Raw genomic sequence first — 15,698 nt, forward strand, 5'->3', positions numbered from 1 at the left:
TAAGTATCCAAACAATTACAAAACAACTTTTATACCTGGTTTTCAACTACTTTATAACACAGTGGGTAGCACTTAAAGAAATGGGTCATAATTTTTCCACATCTAAATAATGAAACAATTTTATTTGGGTGTACTTAAAATTCGGTGTAGCTCGATAACCATATGTAAAATGAAGCAATAATTACTTAGTAAAACAGCATCACTGTATTGATGTTTTCCTAATTTCTTAGGGCTGTTTTTAGTTTAAGCTTACATGGAACACACAAGTCTTTCATCAAAATGTTCCTGTTGGGAACTGGGAATTCTGCTTTTAAAAAATATATTCCAAACTATGTGAGGATCAACACGTAAACGCACATCCACAAAAACACACAGTACCTTCCGAGAGCCCTAGGTTTATAACTATGTTTAGTCTAAGCTAGATATTTGATTTAAAAAGTAGTCATTTGTCACTGGAATGCCAAGACTGCTTGATTTCAACTCCACCAAACTTTCACAACAGCTGTTAAAGTGATGGAATTGACAAACACTGCATTCCATGCATTCATGAAATAACCGTAATTTAAAGTCAGACAAAGGAAACCACAATAAAATGAATATCTAAGTTACTTGCTCTAGTGTTCTAACAGTGGTAGCAAGTAACAACAAGGTTTATTGATATCTAATAGAAAGATCTTTGCTTCTGACCCTGTCAATACACTGTACCAATCGATGAGTGCACTATGTTCAGTTCTGGGTTCTGTCCCTCAGGAAGGATATGTTATCTTTCGATGGAATACACTGCAGAATTTCGATTTAGTGATTCATGAATTGTAACCAGGTTATTATTATTTGTAAAGGGAAGTTGCTTAATTGAAGAAAAGATGGCTGTTGTAGTACACCTTTAAGTGGATGTAATTATGTTTATCGTATGCATCATTAGAGGGGAAATGATGCAATGTATCATGTGATTCAGACTTAGTTGTTTTAGTTTGTTCTAAGGAAGCTACCAACTTGACATGTGTACAAGTTCTCCAACAGTGTAATACTGCTCCAACTTCCCAAATTCTCCATAAACTTCCATACTTTTATTTTAACCACTCGTTTTTACATGGTTGGTGCCTCGATGTTTCTCTACTAAATTAACACAAGGAAAAGACAAGCACAACAGCCCTGCCACAGATATTAATGGACATTCAGAGATGCAGATACAGAAGTTTAGGATGGTAAAGTCAGAGATTCAATAAGAAGTGGGTGGTATATGATAGTGGTGATTGGTATTTTGGTTGTAGGCTGGAAACTCTTTATTGCTTGGTATTGTCACTGAGGAAGCAGTGACTGCTACAGGTACTATACCCACCTGAGACTTAGGATCACTGATAGAGCCAACCACAGTGACAAAATGGGTGGGGGAGGGGCAGCAGTCACTGGGGAGTAGGGAGTCAGCAGCAAGGCCATGGGTAGCTGACAATAGGCTTTCATCAGACATGGAATGCATTTGAATGGAGGACTCCTCTACCCCCAGCCGCTGGGTAAGTAACAGCGACAGTGGAATCAGGCCCAGGATCCCGACTAGTAGCAGAAGAGCAAGATCATCCATGAGTTTTCCCACTGCAGAGTTTATCAATGCAATGGGAGCAAGGCAGGGGGCCCCTACTCATCATTCTTCCTGCCCAACCCCGAAACACACCAGGTGGAACAGCATTTCATTTTACCCAACCATGAAAAAAAAGAGTTGGGAATATGAAGCAAAATCACTCAAACGCTCTTCAAGGTCAGAGTGAGCTGGGAAGCAGTTGCCTTTGACCATAATTCTATACATGACAGAGTTGAGAGAGAAGTTGACAATTCAGGAGCAGGATTCCTGGCAGATTTTTGTCTTTGGCTTAGAAACCCTAAATTCATGGGCATTGTGCCCTTACCCGAGACCATATCAAAACACAAAACAGAAACGGGATATGGTACTCTTACAACATGCATGTATCTGTATTATATTAGATGGTATATTTACCCACTATCTTTTGAATTATTGAAACCTCAAATAGCCAACATTGTAATGGTAAAGTCCATCAGCCTTTTCTTTAACTGGAAATTTAAGAGGCAACATAGTGGGACATCAAAACCTTTTTCAGCTTAAAACATTTAAAAAGTCAAATTTACATCAGACGTTTAGTGCAGCTAATGTGCAGAGACTGCGGTGGAAGATCATTGCTTGTAGGTGATATTGTTTGCTGACAGTACATAGCACAGAGCAATAGACATACACACCCATTGAGCACAATAAACTTTCCAATTTGGACATTATATCATCCACTGTTCTCCATGTCACATACAGAGCAAGATATCGGTGTCAGGTTTTTTTCCAATCTCCATGTCAAACAGTCATAGAGTCATAGCGATGTACAGCACAGAAACAGACCCTTCAATCCAACTTGTCCATGCCAACCAGATATCCCAACCTAATCTAGTCCCATTTGCTAGCACTTGGCCCATATACCTCTAAACCCTTCCTATTCATATACCCATCTAGATGCCTTTTAAATGCTATAATTGTACCAGCCTCCACGACTTCCTCTGGCAGCTCATTCCATACACGCACCACCTTCTGCGTGAAAACGTTGCCCCTTAGGTCTCTTTTATATCTTTCCCCTCTCACCCTAAACCTATGCCCCCTGGTTCTGGACTCCCACACTCTAGGGAAGAGACTTTGACTATTTATCCTATCCATGCCCCCCCATGATTTTATAAACCTCTCAAAGGTCACACGTTAGCCTCTGACACACCAGGGAAAACAGCACCAGCCTATTCAACCTCTCCCTATATATGTCAAACTCCTAAATTTGGTGATCACCTGGACTGTCTCAGACTCCTCCCTCCCCTTCCTAGACCTTTCCATTTCTATCTCGGGCGACCGACTCAACACAGACATCTATTATAAACCGACTGACTCCCACAGCTACCTGGACTACACCTCCTCCCACCCTGCCCCCTGTAAAAACGCCATCCCATATTCCCAATTCCTTCGTCTCCACCGCATCTGCTCCCAGGAGGACCAATTCCAACACCGCACAGCCCAGATGGTCTCCTTCTTCAAGGACCGCAGATTCCCCCCAGACGTGATCGACGATGCCCTCCACCGCATCTCCTCCACTTCCCGCTCCTCCGCCCTTGAGCCCCGCTCCTCCAACTGCCACCAAGACAGAACCCCACTGGTTCTCACCTACCACCCCACCAACCTCCGCATACAACGTATCATCCGCCGTCATTTCCGCCACCTCCAAACGGACCCCACCACCAAGGATATATTTCCCTCCCCTCCCCTATCAGCGTTCCGCAAGGACCACTCCCTTCGTGACTCCCTCGTCAGATCCACACCCCCCACCAACCCAACTTCCACCCCCGGCACCTTCCCCTGCAACCGCAGGAAATGTAAAACTTGCGCCCACATCTCCACACTCACTTCCCTCCAAGGCCCCAAGGGATCCTTCCATATCCGCCACAAGTTCACCTGTACCTCCACACACATCATCTATTGCATCCGCTGCACCCGATGTGGCCTCCTCTATATTGGTGAGACAGGCCGCTTACTTGCGGAAACCTTCAGAGAACACCTCCGGGCCGCCCGAACCAACCAACCCAATCACCCCGTGGCTCAACACTTTAACTCTCCCTCCCACTCCACCGAGGACATGCAGGTCCTTGGACTCCTCCACCGGTAGAACACAACTACACGACGGCTGGAGGAGGAGCGCCTCATCTTCCGCCTGGGAACCCTCCAACCACAAGGTATGAATTCAGATTTCTCCAGCTTCCTCATTTCCCCTCCCCCCACCTTGTCTCAGTCGGTTCCCTCAACTCAGCACCGCCCTCCTAACCTGCAATCCTCTTCCTGACCTCTCCGCCCCCACCCCACTCCGGCCTATCACCCTCACCTTGACCTCCTTCCACCTATCCCACCTCCATCGCCCCTCCCCCTAGTCCCTCCTCCCTACCTTTTATCTTAGCCTGCTTGGCTCTCTCTCTCTTATTCCTGATGAAGGGCTTATGCTCGAAACGTCGAATTCTCTATTCCTGAGATGCTGCCTGGCCTGCTGTGCTTTGACCAGCAACACACTTACAGCGCCTATGAGTGGCACCACCAATTGTACAGATCATCAACATATTTTATGAATAAAGTATAGCTTTGAAACAAATAAAAAATCTGACATTTTGGGCAAAAGCCCTTCATCAGGAATGAAGAAGGGCTTTTGCACGAAACATTGCTTTACCTGCTCCTCAGATGCTGTCTGACCTGCTGTGCTTTTCAAGCACCCCTCTAATCTTGATGCAAATCACTGCTCCCATTCAGAAGCCAATGGAAATTTTCTGTCAAATGATAAATACACCGTGAAGAATAATTACAATTGCTAATTAGTTTTGTATCGCACATACAATAGAGAGCTATTGACACTAACCAAAGTTATGAATTTCATAATCAAAATTTCATCTCATCAATAATGACTGGAAGTGATCCATGTCCCACTAGTGAAATGATAATACAATGAGGCATCATAGCTGTTTACAGATTAAAGATTACATTTTAAAGATTAATTAAACATTAAAAAGTCAGCTTTTCATCAGGTATTTTATACTGAACCCGTTCCCATGTATCATTTGGACCAGGAATTCTTTATCTTCCTCTCCTGTGAGAGTTCACTTAACATACTAGAACAGATGTTATAAATTTTGAATCCAACACTGAGTTTCATGGACTGGAAAGTGTGTGTTGACAACTCTAGCAGAGGTGTGTAAGCCCTGTGGGATTTTCCATGCATTCAGCTCAAAGGGAAAGAAAATCCTGAAAAGTCCACTGAACTCCCAATCTGAATTCCCAGCAGGTCCCACGGTTTGCAAGGTTACATGTTGGAAGTGAAAATTCTTCGAATCTATGCTTCAACATCCAGTAAAATATCAGAGTGCATTAACATCAGCAGCAAAGAGAAAACAAAGCCCGATCCAAGATGATTGACCTTGCCTTACAATGCTACAGAGGTTAAAGATATCCTTTAACAAAACAAAGTCCAATCATGTTTGAACATATGAACCTCAGTGGGTGAAACATTCAGTGCTCAATGAAGCCCAGTTCCTGTCATTTCTTCAAATGCTGTGCACATGCTTGTCTTAGCTGATTGCATAAACCATAATGGGACTCATGAAGTCTCGCGACCCTTTATCTCACAGTTTTGCACATGGAGATTACAATGTATGAAACCTCTTCAGTGAGTTCTGCAAATGGGATGAGATGAAATAGTGAATAAATATTACCACATCTAACTGGTGTGGATTCGTCCACTTTATTGGTCACAGACTCTAATTCCTTTGTTAGGTCACCAAGAGGTTAACTAAATCATAATGTGAGGTTTCTTTTCCACACCCACTCCCATAAATTGTTTAGGGGCAAATCTTTGAAGCTGACTTCTGAGTAATGGTGACTAAATATATCAGCGTTGTTGTAATTCTTACCAGTACAGAATGAGAAATGTGCAGAATACTGACCAGCCTGGATAGAGTGGACATTGAGCAGAGGTTTCCATTTGCAGGAGATACCCAAGGGCACAGCCTAGGAGTAAAGGTAATCCCCTTTAGAATGGAGATAAGGAGAAACATCTTTAGCTGGAATGTGGTGAATCCGTGGAATTCAGTGCTAACAGAAGGCTGTGGAGGCCAGGTCTTTAAATATATTTAAAACAGAGATAGATAACTTCTTGATTGCCAAGGGGATCAAAGGTTAGAGGGAGAAAGCGGGAAAATGGGGTTGAAAAACTTCTCATCCATGATTGAATGGTGGAGTAGACCTGATGGGCTGAATGGCCTATTTTCTGTTCCTATGTCTTATGGTGTCATGGAGAAAGGTCAATTCATAATTCAACTCATGAAATGTGGATTGAAAGTAATGCATTTACTTTAGGGGAATCAAATTGCCAAACAAAGCATTAGATCATCCAATATTTTGTAGATTATGTGCCACTTCTTGTGAATATTAAATCTTTTTCTCTCTTGCCTTTGATGTATAAATAAAATCAAATGTAGTAAGTCAAGAGTTAAAATTTTAATCTATCCAGTTTTTTCAAGCAGCTGGCAGTTGACCCAATTTAAATAACTTGATGATAATCGATGGAACAAAATGAACTCTTGCGTAAATATTTCATATTCCTGGCTTCTTGCACAGGAATTCTCCTTTGGTTTCCTAGCAACAGGACTGCCTGACATGACCTTCCTTGGAGTTTAATATCAATTTTCATAGACCTAGTGCATGGATTATTCCATTTAATGAATATTTAGCAAACAAAAAGACTCAGAAAAGCTAAGTAAACCGATCAAATAAGGATACATTCCAAGAATCACAGCTTCAAGACATTTAATTGGCAATGATTCACGCGTCATTTCTCTGGCTGTGTCCATTAACCTGAGGAGTGCAGGAAGAGGAAAATAATTAGCATCAGTAAAAATAAACAAATTTTTCAAATAGGCAGCAAACAAAAAAAACTAGGCATTATCTGCAATTTTGGCATTTTCTCCTTTCTTTACAAGAGACTAAAACTGGCGCAAAATAGCAAGCTGAATAGATAAACGGCATTCAGTTCAGTTCCAAGAGTAACTGCTGATGGAAAACAACAATTCCTGTATGGTTATGAATAAAACAGAAAATAACTTGGATTTATACCGCACCTTCAACCTCAGCAAAATGTTCCAAAGTGTTTTACAGTCAATTTGTTAGTTATGAAATGTCATCACTCCTGCTATAGAGGGAAGCATGGCTGTTAATTTACATAGCACGATCCCACAAAAAACAGCAAGATAAAAACAGTTTATGTGGTCTTAGGGTACTGGTTGAGATATAAATGTTATTCAGGATGTCTCTTCAAATTATACCTCCAAAAGACAGCACCCACAACATTCTCTCTGTCCTGTACCCATTGTCAGCCGAAGAATTGTACTCATGTCCTCGAATGGGGATAGAAACGTCCAGAATTCAGGTCACTCTACCAAGTTACACTGACATAATGTGCTTGTTTTACAATTTGCTCAAGGTTTCTTTCCATTAAAATCAGGCAAGATGAAACTTGGGTGTTGGCCAGTTAATGCCTGTCTGATGGTAGATTGGTACTTTTAAGCCATGGCTCCATGTCAACATTTAAGACCAAACTGGATTGGGACACAGCGAATAGGACTAAGAGAATGAGAAGGCAAATGTGTTTAGGATTATTTTCATATGGGATGGTAAACACTGAGAGAGAGAGAGGGATGATGCTGTTCCTTTAACAAGATTATGCTGTCCTTGTTTTTTTCCCGGGAGGTCGTAAAAACATAGGTTCTGGAAAGTCTAGGCTAGGATGGGTTCTGGGCCAATTTGATTATAGCTAACAGATACTGCCACAGGAAAAAGGCTTTCAATTTTTTTTAAGAAACATTTGTACAATGAAAGGGGAGTGGCCAGTTCTCCCAGCTCAGCTTTTCTCTGGTTTGGTTTGGTTTTGGCAGTCTGGCTATTCAATGAAAGCAGTCAGGCAGCTTTGAGGCTGCTGATCCAAGGAACAGGTACATGGAAAAGGGTTTCCATGCTGTCATCTCTCTCTCTCTCTCTCTCTCCTGTAAGACCCTGTGTTTGCTTTTACCTTTTGTGCCAAGGGGTGTTTATGGAGATTGTTGCAAGTATTTGAAACAGCATCATTAAATTAGAATCATCTGTTGGGATTTTGGATAGGTTAAGTTATTTGATATTCTGTTCTCTTTTGATTGTGTTTCATTTGGTAATTTTGTAAATAAACTCTGTTTTATTTAAAACTAAGTGGTTTGACTAGCTGTTCCTGGAGTATCGGCATTACACCTGCTTAAGACAACTGGCAAAGTTAGGGTCTGGGCTACTTTATTGATATGTTTTGAGGGGGTCTAGCCTGGTCCATAACAGAGAGGTTGGGCTGAATGACCCAGTTCTCTTGTCTAACACCAATATATTTCTCTGCATCTGAGGGCAAATTGGATTTGAACTGTCACGGAACTGATTTAATGACAAGAGTGGCATAAATCCAGATACTATTTCACAATTACTTATCTGAAATCAATAATCAACATTTGCCATAAGTTTCTTGATCGATTAAAACAAGGCCAGCAGATAGGTTCTACATGTGTCAATCCCAGTTCAGTTCATCTATTTTGAGAAGATGGATGAACTGACTCTGGCTGGAGTATTTGCACAGTGACCCAAATGTAACACCCTAAAAGTAACAATGTCGGGATTCTATTTACAGGAGTCAGAGGTATTAAAACATCCAGCAGGACCACATGCAGTACTATTGGGCCTTGCCTTCTTCCACCAATACAGTGCATTATACCAGGATTATCTTGGAATGCAAAAGTAGCTCATGAGTCAGTTTGTCCAGATGAATGATAACCCATCTCCCCTAGCTCCTTCACCTCTAATATCAGGTGTGTCAAGCTTGTGGACTTCTTTGTCATGAAGATCTGCCTTCCACTGGCTCACAAAACCATATTTTTTCTAAAGAGTGCCCTGTCCTAGACCTAAACTCACATTAATCTCCATTTTCTCCTCCATTTCCCCTCACGTTCTCAACAAGCTCATCTTGCAACGATAACCAGCTTCTTCTCCATCATACACTCCATCATGCTCAGCATATCCATCCATGACTAGGATGAGGGAAGTGAATGTGCCATCGCCTGATTTGGAATGGCACAAAAATAGGTGGGAAGCCAAATAGTGAGGAATGCACAAAGAAAGAGAGTCCAGAGGGATGTAAACAGTTTGAGTGAGTGAGCAAAAACTTGGCAGATGTAATATAATTGAGGTAAATGTGAGACCATGCATTTTGTCAGGAAGAATAAAAGAGCTGAACATTATTTAAATGGAGACATACTGCAGAAAGCTGAAACATGGATTGAGGGAATTGGGGGCTCTTAATGCATGACTCACAAAAAGCTAGCATCCAAGTTTGGCAGGTACTGGGGAAGTCAAATGGACTTTGTTTCAAAGAGAATGGAATATAAGTATAGAGAGGTCCAACAGAGTTATAGAGTCATACAGCATGGAAATAGACTCTTCGGTCCAACCAAGCCAGGCTGACCATGTTCCCAAACTAAATTAAGTCAACCTGCCTGTGCCTGGTTCACATCTTTCCTATTCATGTACTTAGAGTCATAGAGATGTACAGCATGGAAACAGACCCTTCGGTCCAACCCATCCACGCCGACCAGATATCCCAACCCAATCTAGTCCCACCTGCCAACGCCCGGCCCATATCCCTCCAAACCCTTTCTATTCATATATCCATCCAAATGCCTCTTAAATGCTGCAATTGTACCAGCCTCCACCACATCCTCTGGCAGCTCATTCCATACACATACCACCCTCTGCGTGAAAAAGTTTCCCATAGGTCTCTTTTATATCTTTCCCCTCTCACCCTAAATCTATGCCCTCTAGTTCTGGACTCCCCCACCCCAGGGAAAAGACTTTGTCTATTTATCCTATCCATGCCCTTCATAATTTTGTAAACCTCTATAAGGTCACCCCTCAGCCTCCGACGCTCCAGGGAAAACAGCCCCAGCCTGTTCAGCCTCTCCCCGTAGCTCAGATCCACCAACCCTGGCAATGTCCTTGTAAATCTTTTCTGAACCCTTTCAAGTTTCACAAGATCCTTCCGATAGGAAGGAGACCAGAATTGCATGTAATATTCCAACAGTGGCCGAACCAATGTCCTGTACAGCCACAACATGACCTCCCAACTCCTGTACTCAATACTCTGACCAATAAAGGAAAGCATACCAAATGCCTTCTTCACTATCCTATCTACCTGCGACTCCACTTTCAAGGAGCTATGAACCTGCACTCCAAGGTCTCTTTGTTCAACAACACTCCTAGGACCTTACCATTAAATGTATAAGTCCTGCTAAGATTTACTTTCCCAAAATGCAGCACCTTGCATTTTTCTGAATTAAACTCATCTGCCACTTCTTAGCCCTTTGGCCCATCTGGTCCAGATCCTGTTGTAATCTGAGGTTACCCAAGATTTTCATATGTTATAACTGTACCTGCATCTATCACTTCCTCTGGCAGTTCATTCTACACACCAACCACTCTCTGTGTAAAAATGTTTCCCCTTTTCAAATCATTCTCTTCTCAACTTAAAAGTATGCCTCTCTAGTTTTGAACTGACCCACCTTCGAGAAAAGACCGTTGCTATTCACCTTAAGATTTTATAAACTTCTATAACATCACCCCTCAATCTCTGATGCTCAAGTGAAAAAAGTTGCAGGCGAAAGTGAGGACTGCAGATGTTGGAGATTAGAGTCTAGATTAGAGTGGTACTGGAAAATCACAGCAGGTCAGGCAGCATCTGAGGAGCAGGAAATCGACATTTCAGACAGGAGTCCTTCATCAGCCTTTCTAGTACCGCTCTAATCTTGAAAAAAGTTCTAGCCTACTTTGATAACTCAAACCCTCCACTTCCAGCAGCATCCTGATAAATCTTTTCTGAAACCTCTCTAGTTTAATAATATTCTTCCTATAATAAGGCAACCAGAGCTGCACACAGCATTCCAGAAAGGCCTCACCAACGTCCTGTACAACCGCAACATGGCATCTCAACTCCTATTCTCAAAGGTCTGAGTAATGAAGGCAAGCATGTTAAATGCCTTCTTATCTACACTATTGACATGAGATGCAAATTTTAAAGATTTATGTATCTGAACCCCGAGGTCTTTCTGTCCTACAACACTAGCCAGAGTCCTACCATGAATTGTAAAAGTCCTGTTCTTGTTTGTTTTACCAAAACGCAATTCCTCTCACTTATCCAAAATAAACTCCATCTGAAATTCCTCAGCCATTGACCCAATTGCTTAAGATCTCTTTGTAATCTTAGATAACATTAATGTTCATTCTACTACTAATTTTGGTGTCATCTGCAAACTTACAAACCATGCCTCCTATATTCTCATTCAAATCATTTATAAAAATGACAAATAAAAGTGGACCTAGTACCATTCCCTGTGGAATACTGCTAGTCACAGCCCTCCAGTCTGAAAAACAACCTTCCACCACCATCTGTCTCCAATCACAAGCCAATATTGTATCCAATTAACAAGCTCACACTGAATCCCATGTGATCTAACTTTACTAATTATTCTACAATGCAAAACCTTATCAAAGGCTTTACAGAAGTCAAATTAAACAACATCTACTGCTCTGCTTATTTCCTCAAAAAACTTAATAAGTTTGTGAGATATCATTCCCTCACACAAAACCTTGCTAGCTATCCTTAATCAGTCCTTCCCTCTCCAATGCATGTAAACCCTATCTTTCAGAATCACTTCCAACAACTTACTCACTATCGATGTCTCCCTCACAGACCTATTGTTCCCAGGCTTCTCCTTATTGCCTTACTTAAATAAAGGCACAACATTAGCCACCCACTGGTCCCCCAACACCTCACCTATGGTATAAATAATACAAAGTTTCTGCAGGGGGCCCTGAAATTTCTTCCCTAACTTCCCATGTCACCGTGAGATGCACTTGATTGTGTAAAACTATGTAAAACACTAGTTGAAAATGTGTTGCTGGTTAAAGCACAGCAGGTTAGGCAGCATCCAAGGAATAGGAAATTCGACGTTTCGGGCATAAGCCCTTCAGTCATTCCTGATGAAGGGCTTATGCCCGAAACGTCGAATTTCCTATTCCTTGGATGCTGCCTAACCTGCTGTGCTTTAACCAGCAACACATTTTCAACTGTGATCTCCAGCATCTGCAGACCTCATTTTTTACCCTTATGTAAAACACTAGTCAGGCCACACCTAGAATACTATGAACAGTTGAGATCCTCTTACGTAAGGAGAAGGGTGTTGGCATTGAAGGCTCACTAGATTGGCCACAAGTATGGAGGGACTTTCTTATGAGCAAAAGTTGAGTAATTTGGGCCTTTACGCACTGGAGTTTAGAAGAATGAGAGAAGACCTTATTGAAATATATAAGATTCTTAGGGGGTTTGATGCAAAAGATGCGGAGAGGTTGTTTTGCCTTGTGGAAGTGTCTAGGAATACAGGATATAATCTCAGAGTAAGGGATTGCAAAGTTACATCCAATTGCTGAAACTGCTTTTCTCTCCATTAACACCTTGTCAACTCCCAAACCAAGTGCCTATATTTTACAGAACTCTACATTTGAAACATTCAATAAGGTTCTGCTACTGCCCAGGTATCTTAACTAATCACACAGGACATGCCATGTAACTACAACATAAGCAAATTTTCCCTCCTTGTCCTTCTTAATCAGTCTGCAGTCTTTCATATGCTTAGCCACATTACACTCCTTTATATTATTGTCCAGCTGGCTGGGACTGCTTTCATCTGGTTCCATTCTTAGTGATCTAGACACTGCCAGAGAATCACGTACAATGGCTTCACTTCTAGCCTTAAACCATTATTACTGTATCCCACAGGGAACTGTTCCTGGCCCCATCTTCTCATTTACATGATGTCCCTTGGCATATCATCTGAAATCAAAGTCTTGGTTTCCATATGGCTGCTGGCAACACCCAGCTCTACTTGACAAACTCCATCCTCAATCCCTCCACGGTCTGCAGATTATGATGCTGCTTCTCCAATATGCAGTGATGGATGAGTTGAAGTGTACCCCAATTAAATATCACAAAAACTGAATCCGTGGTTTTCAGACTGCACTATAAAATTCAGCAGCCACCATTCCATTCCTCTCCTTGGAATGGCCTGAGGTTGAATCAGTCTGTTCCTTGCATCTTGGCATCACATTTGATCCTGAGATAAGTTTCTGATCACAGAGTCAATACCATCGTAAGAATAACCTATTTCCACCACCATGACATCATCTGATTCTATCTCAGCCTTGGCTCATCTGCTGCTGAAATCCTCATTCATGTCATTTTTTCTAGACGTGACTATGTCAACACACTGAAGGCCAGCTCCCTCCTTTTTAACCTCCATAAACTTGAAGTAATTAAGATCTGTCCACATCTTTACTCAAACCAATCTCCCATTGGCCTGTGTTTGCTGACCAACATTGATACTGGGTTAAGCAATACCTTGGTTTAAAACCAATTCTTCCTTTTCCAATTCTTCCTTTTATCTACCTCAATATTTATAACCTTCTCCTGCCCCACACACCTCTCATATTTCTGAATTTCCTCTAATTCTGGCTTTCCACATATTCCTAATTTAATCATCCCACGACTGCTAGCCATGCTTTCAGTTACCAAGGTTTTAAGATTTGGAATTCCTTAAAATCTGGCTTTTTCAACTGCTGTCTCTGTGCTCAGTGTCATGTTTTGTTGGAAGACATTCATGTGAAGCATCTTAAGACACTTTGTTACATGACATTTGTATATAAATACAAATTGTGATTTTTGATATAATGCATTTTACAACTGGCTTCTTTCACAAAAGAATGCTCTTCTATAATGATAAAGTTAAAAATCATGCAATACCAGGTTATAGTCCAACAGGTTTATCTGGAAGTACTAGCTTTTGGAGCTCTGCTCCTTCATCAGGTAGCTGTGGAGCAGGATCATAAGACACAGGTTCTATAATGAGGTGGGGCTGTTACATAAACTCAAGAACATTAATAGCAAGGACTCTTTTTAACTTCACTTCTATAAACTTGCTGGTTTTGGAGCTACTTCCTTTGGTCAATCAAACCACAGGCTAATCTGGAATTAGCTGAACCTTGCTGGTTTTCTAGTTAAGGTGAAAGTGGAAATATGGGGTCCCACTTTGAGTTGAAAAAGTGAGGTATGCTTGTTTTTGGTTTGGTGTTGTTCCTTTAAGATTAGTCACTGCATAAAAGGACAAAATGCAACTCTATGCCAGCGTCAACCAATATAAACGTGGCAAGGACTACGCTGGGGATCTAACAAGGCAGATTATTCAAAAGTAAGGGCAATCCATATTATACCAAAACATATAAGAGCAGAATTAGGCCATTTGGTTCATGTCTGCTTCACCATTTGTTCACAGCTAATGTCATTCTCTTGCCTTCTCCTCATAACCATTAATACCCTTACTAATCAGGAACCTATCTATCTCTATTTCAAAAACACTCAATGATTTAGCTTCCACTAATCTCTGTGGCAATGAGTTCCACAGATTAACCACCCTGTAGCTGAAGAAATTTCGCCTCATCTCAATTCTAAATGGTCGTCTCTTCATTCTGAGGCTGTGCCCTCAGGTCCTAGTCTCGCCTACTAATGGAAACATCTTCCCCACCTTCACTCTATGCAGGACCTTCAGTATTCTGCATGTTTCAATCTTCCTCATTCTTCTAAACTCCATTGAGTACAAACCCACAGTCCTCAATTGCTCCTCATACGACAAGGCTTTCATCCTTGGGATCATTCTTGTAAACCTCCTCTGGACCTCTCAAAGGCCAGCACATCCTCCTTCAGATATGGGGCCCAAAACTGTTTAACATAATAATCCAAACGTGGTCTGACCAGAGCTTTATACAGCCTCAGCAGTACACCTCTGCCCTTGTAGAACTGAATCTGCATATTTACCTGGGTTGGGGAATCGAGAACAAGAAGGCATCAGTTTAAAGTAAGAATAAATGGGAACTTGGGGGGCAACTTTTTCATAGAGGGTGGTATGCATATGGAATGAGTTGCCAGCAGAAGTGGCTAAGGTGGGTTATTAACAGAGGCATTTGGAGGGGATCCAAGATGGCGGTGACCTAGGAGAATCGCGTTGCAGAGCTCAGCATCACAACACAAGTGGGACGGATTTCTACCCTGCCCAACCCGGACCATTGTGATATCCTGGGACTCTAGAAAGGTCGTGGAGTCCCAGCAAACTGTGAAAAGTTAACTTACCTGTGTTCCTTGCTGTCCAGAGATGCCGAAGAAGGGAGGAGGAGCATCCGAGGCCGGGTCCTCAGGATCCTCAGACTCAATTACTTACCAGGCCCTGGTGAATGAGCTTGTGAAATCTCGTGAGATGCTGGCTAAACAGATAGAGGAGAAGATGACCCTCATCTCTATCATGCTACAAAAGCAAGAACAGCAGCTGGGAGACCTGGAAACGAGGACAGATGAGGTTGAACACAGACTCACAGTGGTGGAAGCTGATACCAGTTCCTCGGTTGATAGGATTCAAGCCCTGGAGACTTAGGTCCGTAGTTTGTGTGACCAAGTGGATGATCTTGAGAACAGAAACAAGAGAAAGAATATTCAGATCATCGGTCTGCCTGAGGGTAAGGAAGGTGAGCGGCCAGTGGAATTTATTGAGGACGGGCTGCCGAAATTCCTTAACTTGGAGGTTGGCATGTGAGGCTTGAAGATCGAGAGGGTTCACCGGGCCACGGCACAGACATTAGGTTTGGGTCAATGTCCTCGTCCTGTCCTGGTGCGGTTAAGGAGAGAGTCGTGGAAGCTTCCAGAATCCAGGGGAAGGATCAGAAGCCCTAGTTTACGAGGGCTCTAAGATCATTTTCTTCCAGGACTTTTCAGCGGCAGTGATCCAGAAAAGAAAGTCCCATGACAGCGTCAACAGAAGACTGAGGGAGCTCGGGATTCAGTATACTCTGCGGTATCCGGTGGTTCTTCAGCCCACCTAAGATGGATCTGTACATCTCTTTGATACGTCAGAGAAGGCAAGAGACTTTGTGGACAAATTAACCTAATCTGAACAATTTAGTATGTACAAAT

The 15,698-nt window shown here is 42.1% G+C and overlaps 1 protein-coding gene across 1 annotated transcript in view; it reads right to left on the reverse strand.

The window, feature by feature from the left end:
- Nucleotides 1-15,698, reverse strand: part of vash2 (vasohibin 2) — a 170,552-nt gene that overhangs the window by 96,204 nt on the left and 58,650 nt on the right. Inside the window, exon 4 of the mRNA XM_060831477.1 lies at nt 6,350-6,424. Within this exon, the coding sequence (XP_060687460.1) occupies nt 6,350-6,424 (75 nt within the window). The remainder of the gene's footprint in view (nt 1-6,349; nt 6,425-15,698) is intronic.

The sequence above is a fragment of the Hemiscyllium ocellatum genome, chromosome 10 (assembly GCF_020745735.1).
Source record: "Hemiscyllium ocellatum isolate sHemOce1 chromosome 10, sHemOce1.pat.X.cur, whole genome shotgun sequence".
In the NCBI taxonomy this organism is placed as follows: Eukaryota; Metazoa; Chordata; class Chondrichthyes; order Orectolobiformes; family Hemiscylliidae; genus Hemiscyllium; species Hemiscyllium ocellatum.